Raw genomic sequence first — 13,348 nt, 5'->3', positions numbered from 1 at the left:
TGATGGACGAGTCCACCTCCGAGCCCTCAGCCTCTCCTTCCTCAATGGAAGACGTGTCGGTGGGATTAAGGAGATCCTCGAAGTATTCCTTCCACCGTCCGACGACATCCTCAGTTGAAGTCAACAGCTACCCACCTCCACTGTAAACAGCGTTGGTAGGGCACTGCTTCCCTCTCCTGAGGCACCGGACAGTTTGCCAGAATCTCTTCGAGGCCAACCGGTAGTCCTTCTCCATGGCCTCACCGAACTCCTCCCAAGCCCGATTTTTTGCCTCCACAACCACCCGGGCTGCAGTTCGCTTGGCCTGTCGGTACCCGTCAGCTGCCTCAGAAGTCCCACTAGCCAGCCAGGCCCGATAGGACTCCTTCTTCAGCTTTACGGCATCCCTTACTTCCGGTGTCCACCACCGGGTTCGGGGATTGCCGCCTCGACAGGCACCGGAGACCTTACAGCCACAGCTCCAAGCAGCCGCGTCAACAATGGAGGTGGAGAACATGGTCTCAATATCTCCAGACTCCCTCGGGATCTGGTCGAAGCTCTGCCGGAGGTGGGAGTTGAAGATCTCTCTGACAGGAGATTCGGCCAAACGTTCCCAACAGACCCTCACAGTACGTTTGGGTCTGCCGAGTCTATTCAGGTTCCTCCCCCGCCATCGGGTCCAACTCACCACCAGATGGTGATCAGTTGACAGCTCCGCCCCTCTCTTCACCCGAGTGTCCAAGACCTACGGCCGGAGGTCAGATGAAACGACCACAAAGTCGCTCATCGACCTCCGGCTTAGGGTGTCCTGGTGCCATGTGCACTGATGGACACCCTTATGCTTGAACATGGTGTTCGTTATGGACAAGCTGTAACTAACACAGAAGTCCAATAACAGAACACCACTCGGGTTCAGATCAGAGTTCCTTCCCAATCACGCCCCTCCAGGTGTCACTGTCGTTGCCCACATGGGCGTTGAAGTCCCCCAGTAGAACAACGGAGTCCCCAGTCGGAGCACTTTCCAGCACCTCTCCCAGTGACCCCAAGAGGGCCGGGTACTCTACACTGGCCTTCGGCTCGTAGGCGCACACAACAGTGAGAGACCTATCCCTGACCCGAGGCGCAGGGAAACGACCCTCTCGTTCACCAGGATAAACTCCTTTCAATGCATTCATTTTAAAAGAGGAACAGAGAACCGCAATCAAGGCATTTTTCGATCGGAAAACATGAATGAAGAACATACGTCACTCACTCCGTGGCACTGATTGGTTGTAGGTCTATCCAATTGAGTGCAGAGGCATTTTCTTTCCTGGTTCGGTTGAAACGCCCTTTAATCACAGCCCAATGGAGCAGATCAGACTCATTTTCTGACTAGAATCTGAGTATGACGACGTCAGGCTAGCAAAAAATGCTGTTCTCAGTGAGTATTTTTGTATTGTTTCCAGTCCAAATATACTCAAAGTCATCCTTCCGGCCCCTTGTTGAGAACCACTAATGCTCATATGCTTTGAGTTCACTGGTTTTGTAATATAAGACAATAATATACGTAGTTTTGTTTTATTTTATTACTTTCATATTTCTTATGCCATCTATCACTTCTGATCACATTTCATCTCTGCTGGTCTGCTCTTATGACCGTCATCTCTCTTCTCTCAGGGTTCCTGCAGGTTTCAGTAAGTCAAATTTAAGACCTTTTTAAGACATTTTAAGACCAAAAAGATTGAAATTTAAGACCGACACGGCGCATAACCAAAAAAATTTTAATTAAAAGAATTCTGAAAAAAATATTTTTATTTCAATGAATTCAGCAATTGAAAAAGCATTAATTTAATTTACAGACAAAGCAATCACATTAGTAACCTTCCACACCCAACAACATGCCAAATGCCCAAAACCTTAGGCCTAAAATGAAAATAGGCAAATGAAACTTTTGAGGAAAAATACAATACGGAGAAGTTACATACAGCACAATTTTTAAGACCCAGACATCAAAATTCAAGACTTTTTAAGATATTATTTCCAAATTAATAAATTCAATGCTTTTAAGGCTTTTTAAGACCCCGCGGGAACCCTGTCTCTTACGACCACAGAAGAAAACATCACAACCTATTTCAGCTGTGCTGCTGTGGAGGGTGTGTGTGTGTGTGTGTGTGTGTGTGTGTGATGGGTAGGGTTAGTGTAAGAGGACAGTATAAAAACCATTACGTCTATGGAGAGTCTCCACAAGTTAATCTAAACAAACGTGTGTGTGTGTGTGTGTGTGTGTGTGTGTGTTTGTGTACTCACCATCCAGTGATAACCAGTCCAGCTGTGAGCTCGGTAAGGACGAGGCGTTGCGAGCGCGATACTCAAACAGCACGGATGAGGAGACGGGACTGGAGTCCATCAACACGTGCAGAGCGACGAGACCTGCTTCATGAGCTAACACAAACATTCAAACAGAAACAACATTATTTTTCTGACCCGATTGGCAGATAATTTTTTTTTTTTTTTTGCAAAAACTCACTTAATTTTGATTTATTCCCCCAGAAAATAAGACTTAATATCTTATGTCATTTTACTCATCTAGTAAATGCATCTTGATTTAAGAAATGTTTGATATTTGGACTGGAAACAAGACAGAAATACTAAGTAAGAAAAGCATTTTTTGCAGTGGCATAATCAGTGTTTTCTGCTGTCTAGTCAGAAGATGAAGATCTAGATGTAGATGTAGATGTAGATGAGCTAGATGTAGGTGTTTCTGCAGTGAGACTCTGGTGTTTCTCAGACTGAAGGTGTGAGCGCCCCCGTCTGGCTCACCTGGACAATAGCAGCGCAGGACTCCCGGCTGAATGAGAGAAGCAGGAACACGACTCTGATCGAACACACACGAGTACCTGCTGTCTGTCTCCGACCACGGGCCTGTGATCAGCACCTTCACGCCTCCCTGAAACACAGAGTTAACTGAGACTGAAATAACATATAAAAAACATAAACCGGTTTTATTTCAGCTACATTTCTTGTTTTCATCTAGTTTAACGTGATGTAATAAAGTGATTAAAACTGAATAAAAACTATCTAAACATTCTTAAATCAAGATACAAATTACTTAAGATATGAAGTCTTGTTTTCTGAAAAATTTATCAAAATTAAGTGACAACGCTTAAAACGATAAAAATATCTGCTAATGGTACATTTGTTTTTCTGACCTCACTGGCAGATTTTTGTTCTTATTTTAAGCATAAACTCTCTTCACTTTGATGCATTTTTCACTTGTCTTATGTCATTTTTATTCTCAAGTAACCAAAAAAACTGAAAGAATAATTACAAATTAAAAATAATAATAAAAAAGGATTTTTTTTTTTTTGCATGGTGTAAAAATTACAAAAACTTTAACTAAACCTAAAACGTAATCTTATTATTTTTTTAGCTTGTTGCCTGGTAATATTGCTTATTTTAATTCAGTTTAACTTGGTGTATTAAAATAATGAAAACTAAAGCTGATTTTTATTTTTATTTTATAGATTTATAAAAAAAAAAAAAAAAAAAAAAAATTACTAGAACTTTAACTAAAATGAAAAATAAAATGAAAAATATAAAAATAACTTCTGGGCAACGATAAATCTGATTAATCACATCCATTTTTTAAAGAAAAGTTTGCACAAATGCATGCATATGTATAAATTATATATAAATATATACACAGTATATACATGCAAATATTTCTTAAATATATATACATGCATGTGTGTGTATTTATGTATACAAAATAATTATACACAGTACACACACATTTATTACGTAAACACAAACTTTTATTTTGGATGCGATTAATCGTTGCCCAGCACTAATATATATATGTATATATATTTCTAAAATAACAATGGCGTTACATAAACAAAACATGAGTAAAAACACATTTTATAATCAAGAACAGAACTTTTGTCCTTCTACAAATAGTACATGAGGCAAAAAATGCTTAACCTTCAGAAAATAATAATCGTTCACCTCACAGAGTTTAATTGTGCAGTTATTTTAAAGGAAAATCGCAACCAATTACCAATTTTTTTTTTTTTTTACGTAAAAGACTCATACCTCCGGGTAGGACCACTCCGGTGAGAAGTCGGTGATGTTGGCCAAGCGCTGGGATTCCTCCGGCGCGCCGCCCGACGCGAGCGAGTGTGTGTGTGTGAGGAGCGGGAAGGGCAGGAACGAGGTGGATGGTGTCGGCTGGGGCGGGACCATGTACCTGACGGGGTAAATGGGCGGAGTTGGGGCGGGGGTGTGGCTTACGGTCTCCTCGGTGATCAGCTCAGATATTAAGTCAGGGAAGGTGGAGTCAAACGTAAGCCCTGCCTCCTCATCGTCTATATGGGCGCAGTGGGTGGTGTCCATGGGCGTCACTTCTGAATCATAATGAGTGGGCGGAGACTGCTCCTCTTTAACCTGTATGGGCGTCACGTTTGTGGGTGTGGCTGGGGGCGGAGTCAGGTTCTGTGGTTGAATGCACATGGAGTGTGTTGTTAAAAGACAGGATTGCACTTGAAGCTCTGACTGCATAAGCTCCGTCTTTTCTCCTTCTTGAGGAAGCTGATTGGTCGGCAGCACTTCGAGGGAGGTGGTTGTGTTGGCGGCTGCCAGTTGGTTGTTGACGTGTTGGGAAGGAGAGAGCTGATTGGTTAGTAGATGTGTGGGCGTGGCTTGAGCATTGAATCCAGTGAGAGGAGCTCTGCCGTTTGTGGGCGGGACTGAAAGTGAGGGGCTCAACGAATCAAGCCCTAATGATGTCTCGAGATACATCGGGAGCAATGCAGGAGTCGTTCGCGTCGGAGAGAGCGAAAACGAAAAAGAGGCGGGACTGGAGGCGGGACGACCTGGAATACTCTTCCTCTCCGTCTCAGAAGAGAGGGAAGAGAGAGACGACGGGGGAGAAGTGGGAGAGAGAGAGAGAGCGAGAGAAGGAGGCTGAGGAGATGTGGAAGGAGGCGGAGACGGGGAGGAAGAGGCGGAGATGGAGGCGGGGCCTCCGTACGTCTGGCCCTGTTTGGGGCTGTTGAGGAACGAATCGGGGTCGAACGGAAGGAGCGAGGGCGAAGGGGACGACGGGTGGAGGAGCGTCCCGGGTGCTTCTGGGATAATGCGATCGGTCAGCAGCAGTCCTCCAATCACAGGGCTGGGAAGTAGAGTGAGTGACAGCGTGGCCACGCCCTGATTCGCCGGGATGGGGCTCGGTGGGGAGGCGGAGCTTGGCGGAGAGGGCGTGTCTTGTTTAGGCGGGACAGGAGATAAAACTAAGCGTCCGCCGGCACGAGTGAGTGAAAGTCGGGTCTCGCCGTTTGGCTCCTCCCCACATCCACGGCCTACCGGCGCCGCCGTCGTCATCACGATTACCGCGTTCTGCGGCAGCGCCACCGTTGCTAATCCGCCACGCTGGAAACCATTTCCGTTGCTCAACGCGATTGTCGCCGCCCGCTGCGTTTGTGGCGGACTCGAAGACGACGAGGAAGAGGCGGAGCAGGGGGAAGCCACGCCCACCATGTCCTCGATACGATCTTCTGGCGGCTGCTTTCTCTCTGAAGGCACGACAGCAACTGACGCATCGCCTGGCCCCGCCTCTCGCCCGACCTCTGCTCCTGAGCCCTCATTGGCCAGATTCTGCAGCTCCGTGAGGGCAGGGTAAGGGGCGGGCAGTTTGGGGGAAATGATGCGATGTTTTGTGCTGTTGCAGCGATGAGGAATGTTGGATCCGGGAGATGCTGTGGAAAACAAGTCAGTGGAAGATCAATAAAACTACTGTTCATTGGTATAGGGTCAGTGAAATTAATGTTAATGTTTTTTGAAAGAAGGCTGCATTTATAGGCTACAGTAATATTGTGATATATTATTACTGTTTAACATAACAGTCTTTAATATATTAAAATGTATTACAAGTTCAAAATACCTTGGAAATATATATATATATATATATATATATATATATATACAATAAAGATATGATACACAATAATGTATTTCACTTCATAAATGTATTTTATTCATAGTTTTCATTTTAACTTTTTTTATTAATTTAAATGTCCATATAATTTTTATTACTTTTATTTCAGTCTTAATTATTTTCATACATCAAGTTAAACTAAATGAAAATGAGAAATGTTGCAGCTTGTTTAATTTTTATTTCAGTTAAAGTTTATTTTATTTCAAGTAATGACATTTGTATGGTTTTAGCTTTAGCGAAAATAACCCAAACTTTTGAACGGAAGTGTATGAACAACTGAATACAACATAAATCTGTGCAAAACTGTTTTTAGAAGTGCTGTCAAATCGATTAATCGCATCTAATATTAAAGTTTGTAAATATATAATATGTGTGTGTGTATGTATATATTTATAGTATATACATATAAATACAGTGTATATATATATATACACACACATACACACACACATATTATATATTTATAAACTTTAATGTTAGATACGATTAATCGCGATTAATCGATTTGACATCACTAGTTTTTAGCATAAAGTATTTCTCCATCACATGCAGTTATTAATGATGAGCTCTGGTGGTCACATGACAAAAAATAATAATATTTTATCCAAAAAAGCTGAATTAACACTACAATTGCAACGTTTGATGAATGTAAAAATGCAAGCAGTTTTCTGTGCGGGATATGGGCTGGAAAACATCATTAGATCAGCATAAAGAGCAGGAGGCCTGTGGAGAGTTGTGCGTGGGACGACAGGAGTGTGTGAGTTACCGCAGAGGCAGGTGTGTGTTCGTGGCTGTGGTTTGGTCTGTTGTGTTTCTAGGATCTGTTGCACCATCTGCTCCACAGAGAGATCCACGGCACCGTTGCCTCCACAGGACCATTTCATACTGTGGACTAAACAAACACACACAGATATATAAACACACATTTCTGTCAAAGTCACACTGAGTCACATGGACCATGATGCAACTGACGAGCAACCGATGAATTAATGAAAACCTAAAGCGATTCAATTATTCAATTATTCTGCCTGTACAGTAGTAATCACACGTACCACATGTTTGCATCACTCATACGTAACGGATGAACTACTGTACTTCCAGGAGATCTAGTGTGTGTGACTGGGACCAAAACTGCATTTATTTGAACAAAAATACAGTAAAAAACTGTGAAATATTATTACAATTTAAAATAATTGTTTTCTATGTGAATATATACTAAAGTGTAATTTATTCCTGTGATCAAAGCTGAATTTGATGATTTGATGCTCGAGAAACATTTATGATTATTATCAGTGTTGAAAACAGTTAAAAAGAATAGCATTTACTTGAAATAGAAATCTTTTGTAACATTTAAGACACGTTTGATTAATGTAAAGTGTCCTTCCCAGCGTTATTTTATCACCATTAAGACCCTATTATAGTTTCTGCTTGATCTTGTGTTCAGGCTCTACTAGAGCAGGTTTTCCTGCTTGAATGTTGATTATTTTCCTCATATTCTCCATTGTTGCGGCTCCTCTCTTCCCAGTCTGTCAGTAACGTTCTGTTTACTTCCTGTCTCTATGAAGCCCCTCCTTCTGAAAAGCACACTGTGCTCTGATTGGTCGGCTGGATCAGTGTGTTGTGATTGGTCGAGCGCTTCGAGTGTGTTTGGGAAATGTCCCGCCCCTTACCATAACTGCCAGTGTAACACACTACTAACTAACTCAACCAGGCCCCGCCCCTTTATTCTGCGCATGAATTATTATAATGAGGGATATTGTGACGTGTTCGTTCCCGGAAGAAACTCAAGACTACAATGGAGGCGTTTCAGGAGTTCAGACATGCATGTGATTCACAGATTAAATGTGGTGATTTACTCCTTGATCAGGCGTGTGATTGGTCGATCTCTCATTGATCAGCTCTGTGATTGGTCGAACTCTCATTGATCGGGCGTGTGATTGGTCACTCACACATTGGTTTGAGTTGCGACAGCAGTTCGTCTCGGCTCCAGCGCAGACTGTCCCGCCGGTCGGTCAGAGCACAGGACACCGGACCACACGACTTCACACTGTCCTCCAGCGACGGCACGTTCAGGTAGTGCACTAGCACGATGTCTGGGTTCTGCAAACACACACACACACACACACACAGACACACACAGACAGACACAGACAGACACAGACAGACACAGACACACACACACACACACACACACACACACACACACACACACACACACACACAGTTAATTTTCTAATTCAGAATTCTCTACCAGTATTCTCCCTGTTTACTTGTAATTTTATTCTTTTTATTGTATGGAAATCTTTTATTTCTTATTCATTGTAAATATGTAATGTGTATAAAATGTGTATAATTATTAAAAGATGTTGTACAAAAAATAATATTACAAGAGTTCCTTCTTTAATATGCACTCATCCTGGCTTCTGATTGGACAGACGTGCGCCACACACTGATGACCACTAACCTGCAGCAGCCAATAGCATCTCCTGTGGAATGTTGGGACGATGGAGGAATGAACATAACAACCGTAAAGACACTGCGGCAGAGACAGAAGTGTGTGAGCTGCGACATCATCACACATCACAAATCAGCTTCACAATATTACTGTAGTTTTGTATATTACAAAAAAAAAACATTTCAAATCTCAAACATACACTGTCGTACAAAAGCTTGGGATTGGTAAGATGTTTTATGTTTTTAAAAGAAGTCTCTTCTGCTCACTAAAGCTGCATTTATTTGATAAAAAATACACACACACAAATAAAAAAAGTAATATTCTGAAATATTATTACAATTTTAAATAACGATTATAATATAGTTAAAAGTGTAATTTATTCCTGTGATCAAAGCTGAATGTTCAGCATCATTACTCCAGTCTTCAGTGTCACATGATCCTTCAGAAATCACTCTAATATGAGGATTTGATGCTCAAGAAACATTTATGATTATTATCAATGTTGAAAACAGTTGTGTATGATTATTTTTCAGGATTCTTTGATGAATAGAAAGTTCAAAAGAACAGCATTTATTTGAAATAGAATCTTTATTAGCATTAAACTACCGTTTGGGGTCAGTGAGAATTAGTTTTTTTTTGGGGGGGGGGGGGGGGGATAAAAGAAATTAATACTTGTATTCATCAAGGATGCATTAAATTGATCAAAAGTGACAGTAAAACCCGAACTTTTCTTGTAATCTTGGGAGCCCTTTTTTAGATTATTTTAAGGAGAAAAGCTCTGGATAAAACTCTTTTTTCCTTTTTCTCTGGTTTATTTAGTTGTTTATATGTATATGCATATGTTACTGTGATTATATGATCATTCGTATGTGAGTGTTTATTACATTTACATTTATTCATTTAGCTGACGCTTTTATCCAAAGCGACTTACAATTGCTATATACGTCAGAGGTCGCACGCCTCTGGAGCAACTAGGGGTTAAGTGTCTTGCTCAGGGACACATTGGTGTCTCACAGTGGATTCGAACCCGGGTCTCTCACACCAAAGGCATGTGTCTTATCCATTGCGCCACACCACCCCGTATTACGCTTGTTTAATTTGAGCTTTTTTCCCTCCATTTAATTATGTAACAATCTGATACCTGTACTGCGCTTGAGATAATTTTCTTAAAAAGTGACAGTAAAGACATTTATAATTTTACAAAAGATTCTATTTCAAATAAAAGAAATAGAACTTTCTATTCATCAAAGAATCCTGAAATAAAAATGTGTCCACAACTGTTTTCAACACTGATAATAATCATAAATGTTTCTTGAGCATCAAATCATCATATTAGAGTGATTTGTGAAGGATCATGTGACACTGAAGACTGGAGTAATGATGCTGAACATTCAGCTTTGATTACAGGAATAAATTACACTTTACTGTATATTAAAACCGAAAACAATTATATTGTATTATAAACAAAATATTACTGTTTTTTGTGTGTTTTTAATCAAATAAACGCAGCCTTAAAGGAAGAGACTTATAAAAACATTAAAAATCGTACCGATCTCAAACTTTTGAGACAGTGTGTGTTCAGTCAGTGTGAGTGCACACGCGTGTTTCGAGCTCAAGGTGGCGCTCTCACCTCCATGCCCTGAACCTTCAGCTTCATGTGATCCTCTCTTGTCGTCTTTCCGTCTTTTCTCTTCTTCCAGCAATATCCATCTTTCCGGTATTTTACCTTCTTGCGATTATACAGGATGATCGACCCGTTCTGTGGCCTGAACACACACACACACACACACACACACAAAACATCTATTTCAGTCACCAAACGCAAGGATGTATTTGAGTCGAAATGCAATTCTATTTATTCTATATTCACTAGAGTAATACAGGACACTAATGTTACAAAAACCTGGCATGACAGACTCACAATTATCATGATTGTTTATTTAATATTGTGTATTTTTAAGGGATTTTATGGTACTCAATTATATTTATTCACGTTTTGAGCGTAGATATGAACATATCCAGCTTAAACCGTCATAAATCTTGAATGTTTTGGAGCACAGGAGCTGAAGTTTTGTTATTTTTAAAGACGACACTTGGCAGATTATAAGTGGATTTTCTTTTTTTTCTTTTTTAAAGTGAACTTAATCATTGTTATGAAAATGCACAAAAATACTATTTTCAATTTTTATATAAAATTTTTATTTTCCAAAACATGTTTTACTCAAAAACTGTGTGAAAATTAAAGCCATAAATCTAAACAAGTCGCGTTCCAAATTTGAGGTTGAAACGACACATGATCTTCAGTGAGAGTGTGTTTGGCTGCAGTACCAAACGCTTCCACTAGAGGAAACTCGGCTCATTCATTTCCAATGCAAGGAGCACAAGTGTGATGATTTATTCCAGGACCATTTAACCTTTTTGAATGTGTGTGTGTGTGTGTGTGTGTGTGTGTGTGTGTGTGTGTGTGTGTTCACATAGCAAGTGCCAAAACCTTTACCAAAATGTATACCATTCCGATAAAGTAAAAAATGCAAAAAAATAGAGATAATTTTTCAGTCAAAACTGACCGGAGATCATCAGAGTGTGAAGAATGTTGAGTAAAACATATTTTTCTGCAGTGATAGTAAACAAATTCATCAGTGTCCATTATTGCAAAGAAGAAAAGTGTGTCTCCGTGATGCTCATCTGCACATTCCCACTGACACTGACCTGGTCTTGAGGCTGCAGGAAAGCCACTCGTCATGTCTGTCAAAAGATATCAGGAAGGACGCAATTTCCTGAAACACAAACAAACACACCACAAGTTTGCATTATAATCTAGCCATTTTGACCCGAAGAGGATTTTTTCCCCTGGAAATGCTAGTTAATGTTATTGAATTGGACTTGAACTTACTGACTTTGCACAAATAGGCTATAAAAAACGTAAAAAATGTATCAATTGAGTACTTTTTTCACCTCCGTGTCAAAAATGATCTCTTGATATGCTGTTATTGCCAAATATTGGATTCAATCTTTTTTTCAATTTGTTTTCTTGTAATTAGCACAGGTTGTGTGTGTCTGGACTGAAGGATCGTAGGCCTCGTTGATCTGAGCTGAAGCTCCTCAGGGAGTTTTAGATGAATAAGCTTGAGTGAACTTTCATAAACTGAGGAGCTTCAGCTCAGATCTACGATCCTTCAGTCCAAAACCTAATGCTAATTAAAAGGAAACAAGTCTACAAAAAGATTGAGTCCAGTATCTGGTGATAATATTGCATGATGAGAGATTTATTAGCGGTTTAAAAGGACGGGTCATTTTTGACCCAGAACACAGAATTCAGTAAAGCACAAGGGTGAGCACTGGATATAAACCAGACAGTTGTGTTGGTGTGTTGTGATCAGGGTTATTATCATTAACTAAAACTAACACTAAAACCATTTTCAGAACTTGAATTAAAATAAATGTAAACTGCAAGACATTAAAAACCATGATAATAAAAATGCCCAAAACTTTAACTAAAATTAAAGTAAGGGACGCACGATATATCGGCCACCATATCGGTATCGGCCGACATGTTCATTTTTAATGTCATCGTTATCGGTCCAGTAAGAAGATTTGGCCGATATATAATGCAATATTTCCTTCAGCTGAGACTCTTCAGATACACACTGTTCAACATGATGATTTTGAAATATGATTCGAATTTTTTTTTTTTTTTTGGTAAAGAAAGACATTTTTTCATTCATTTTAAAACTTGCACTGGTTCAAACCAGGAACTAGTGCACTTTTTTTGGTTTGCTTGGGACGTGTTTTTTTTTATGCTGAGACTTTTGTTTTTGTAATCAGGCTCCCAAAAATTATAAAAAAACTTGGATTCAGATTTATCGGCCAATATATCGGTTATCGGCTTTCAAATATAACGAATTATCGGTTATCGATATTGGCCAAAATCTTCATATCGGTGCATCACTAATTAAGCCGAGACACGGCAGGCAAAAACATTGTTTTGTTTTTTACTGGTCAGTTTTGAGATTTTTGGATATTTGTCTTCAATAACATGTCTTCTTTCAGACTTGTGGTGAAGAAAAGTCAGAAATACACATTTAGGTCTTTATTTTACACACTTTGTCTGTTTGCGTCTGTAGATTTCTCATAAATTCAACAAAAGTTGGCGTTGTAAATCCTCCCGCTGCTCCGCGCTCGCTGTCTGCTCCCTGTCATCACACACACCGCTGGAAAGCTCTCTCTCTCATGTACAATACTGTCGGATCCAAATATGGTCATTTCCTTTTTATCAGCAACCAATCGTGAAAGTAAAAGGGCTGAATGCGCAATCTCATTGGCTGATGATAAATCTTTAAAGCCCGTTTTCTCAAAATGACTTTTCTCTCTGAAATCTCCACTTCAGCAGCACCGATACACACCAAACCTTCCAGTCTTGTACCTAGTTATATTATGAAGACATTTACAGAGGGATTTGTGAATATATTATTCCTAGCCTGATTTATATAACATTTTATTCCAAAAAACATGTCGAAAATATTTTTAAGGCTATTGACAGAATATTCTGATTTACAGGAGAACAAAAGTAGATATCCATAAATCCGTCATTTTTTTCCCATCAAATATGTGAACACAATGAAAAAATTAATTTTAACCTGGTTTATCCAATACTCAGATTTCGTTTTTTAAAATATATGTAAATTAGCGCATATTTAATTAGATATTGCCTAATTTGCATATTTAAACATTAAATTACAGAAAACTTGTAACACATTTTTTTTTCATCTTAATGTAGGTAATCAACTGGGAAAGTTTCATGGTGAAATCTGCTAGCTAAACATTTTACCCTATTCACCTGTAGTGTCTCGCCTTAAGGTGAAAACAGACACACACACACACACACACACTGGTAATTTAACTTTAATGGTAGCACACACACCTCGTTTGTGTTCCAGCGC

At 39.8% G+C, this 13,348-nt stretch overlaps 1 protein-coding gene across 2 annotated transcripts in view; it reads right to left on the bottom strand.

The window, feature by feature from the left end:
* Window positions 1-13,348, bottom strand: part of camta2 (calmodulin binding transcription activator 2) — a 45,305-nt gene that overhangs the window by 26,062 nt on the left and 5,895 nt on the right. For both annotated transcript variants that reach the window (XM_084428583.1, XM_084428584.1), the window contains exons 3-11: window positions 13,330-13,348; window positions 11,118-11,185; window positions 10,039-10,174; window positions 8,418-8,489; window positions 7,903-8,053; window positions 6,720-6,845; window positions 4,054-5,714; window positions 2,779-2,905; window positions 2,266-2,400 (exon numbers count right to left, since the gene is read on the bottom strand). The exon at window positions 13,330-13,348 is cut by the window's right edge and continues 85 nt beyond it. In XM_084428583.1, the coding sequence (XP_084284709.1) occupies window positions 2,266-2,400; window positions 2,779-2,905; window positions 4,054-5,714; window positions 6,720-6,845; window positions 7,903-8,053; window positions 8,418-8,489; window positions 10,039-10,174; window positions 11,118-11,185; window positions 13,330-13,348 (2,495 nt within the window). The remainder of the gene's footprint in view (window positions 1-2,265; window positions 2,401-2,778; window positions 2,906-4,053; window positions 5,715-6,719; window positions 6,846-7,902; window positions 8,054-8,417; window positions 8,490-10,038; window positions 10,175-11,117; window positions 11,186-13,329) is intronic.

The sequence above is a fragment of the Rutilus rutilus genome (assembly GCF_951802725.1).
Source record: "Rutilus rutilus genome assembly, chromosome: 13".
Lineage (NCBI taxonomy): Eukaryota > Metazoa > Chordata > Actinopteri > Cypriniformes > Leuciscidae > Rutilus > Rutilus rutilus.
This window is presented reverse-complemented; position numbering and strand designations above follow the sequence as displayed.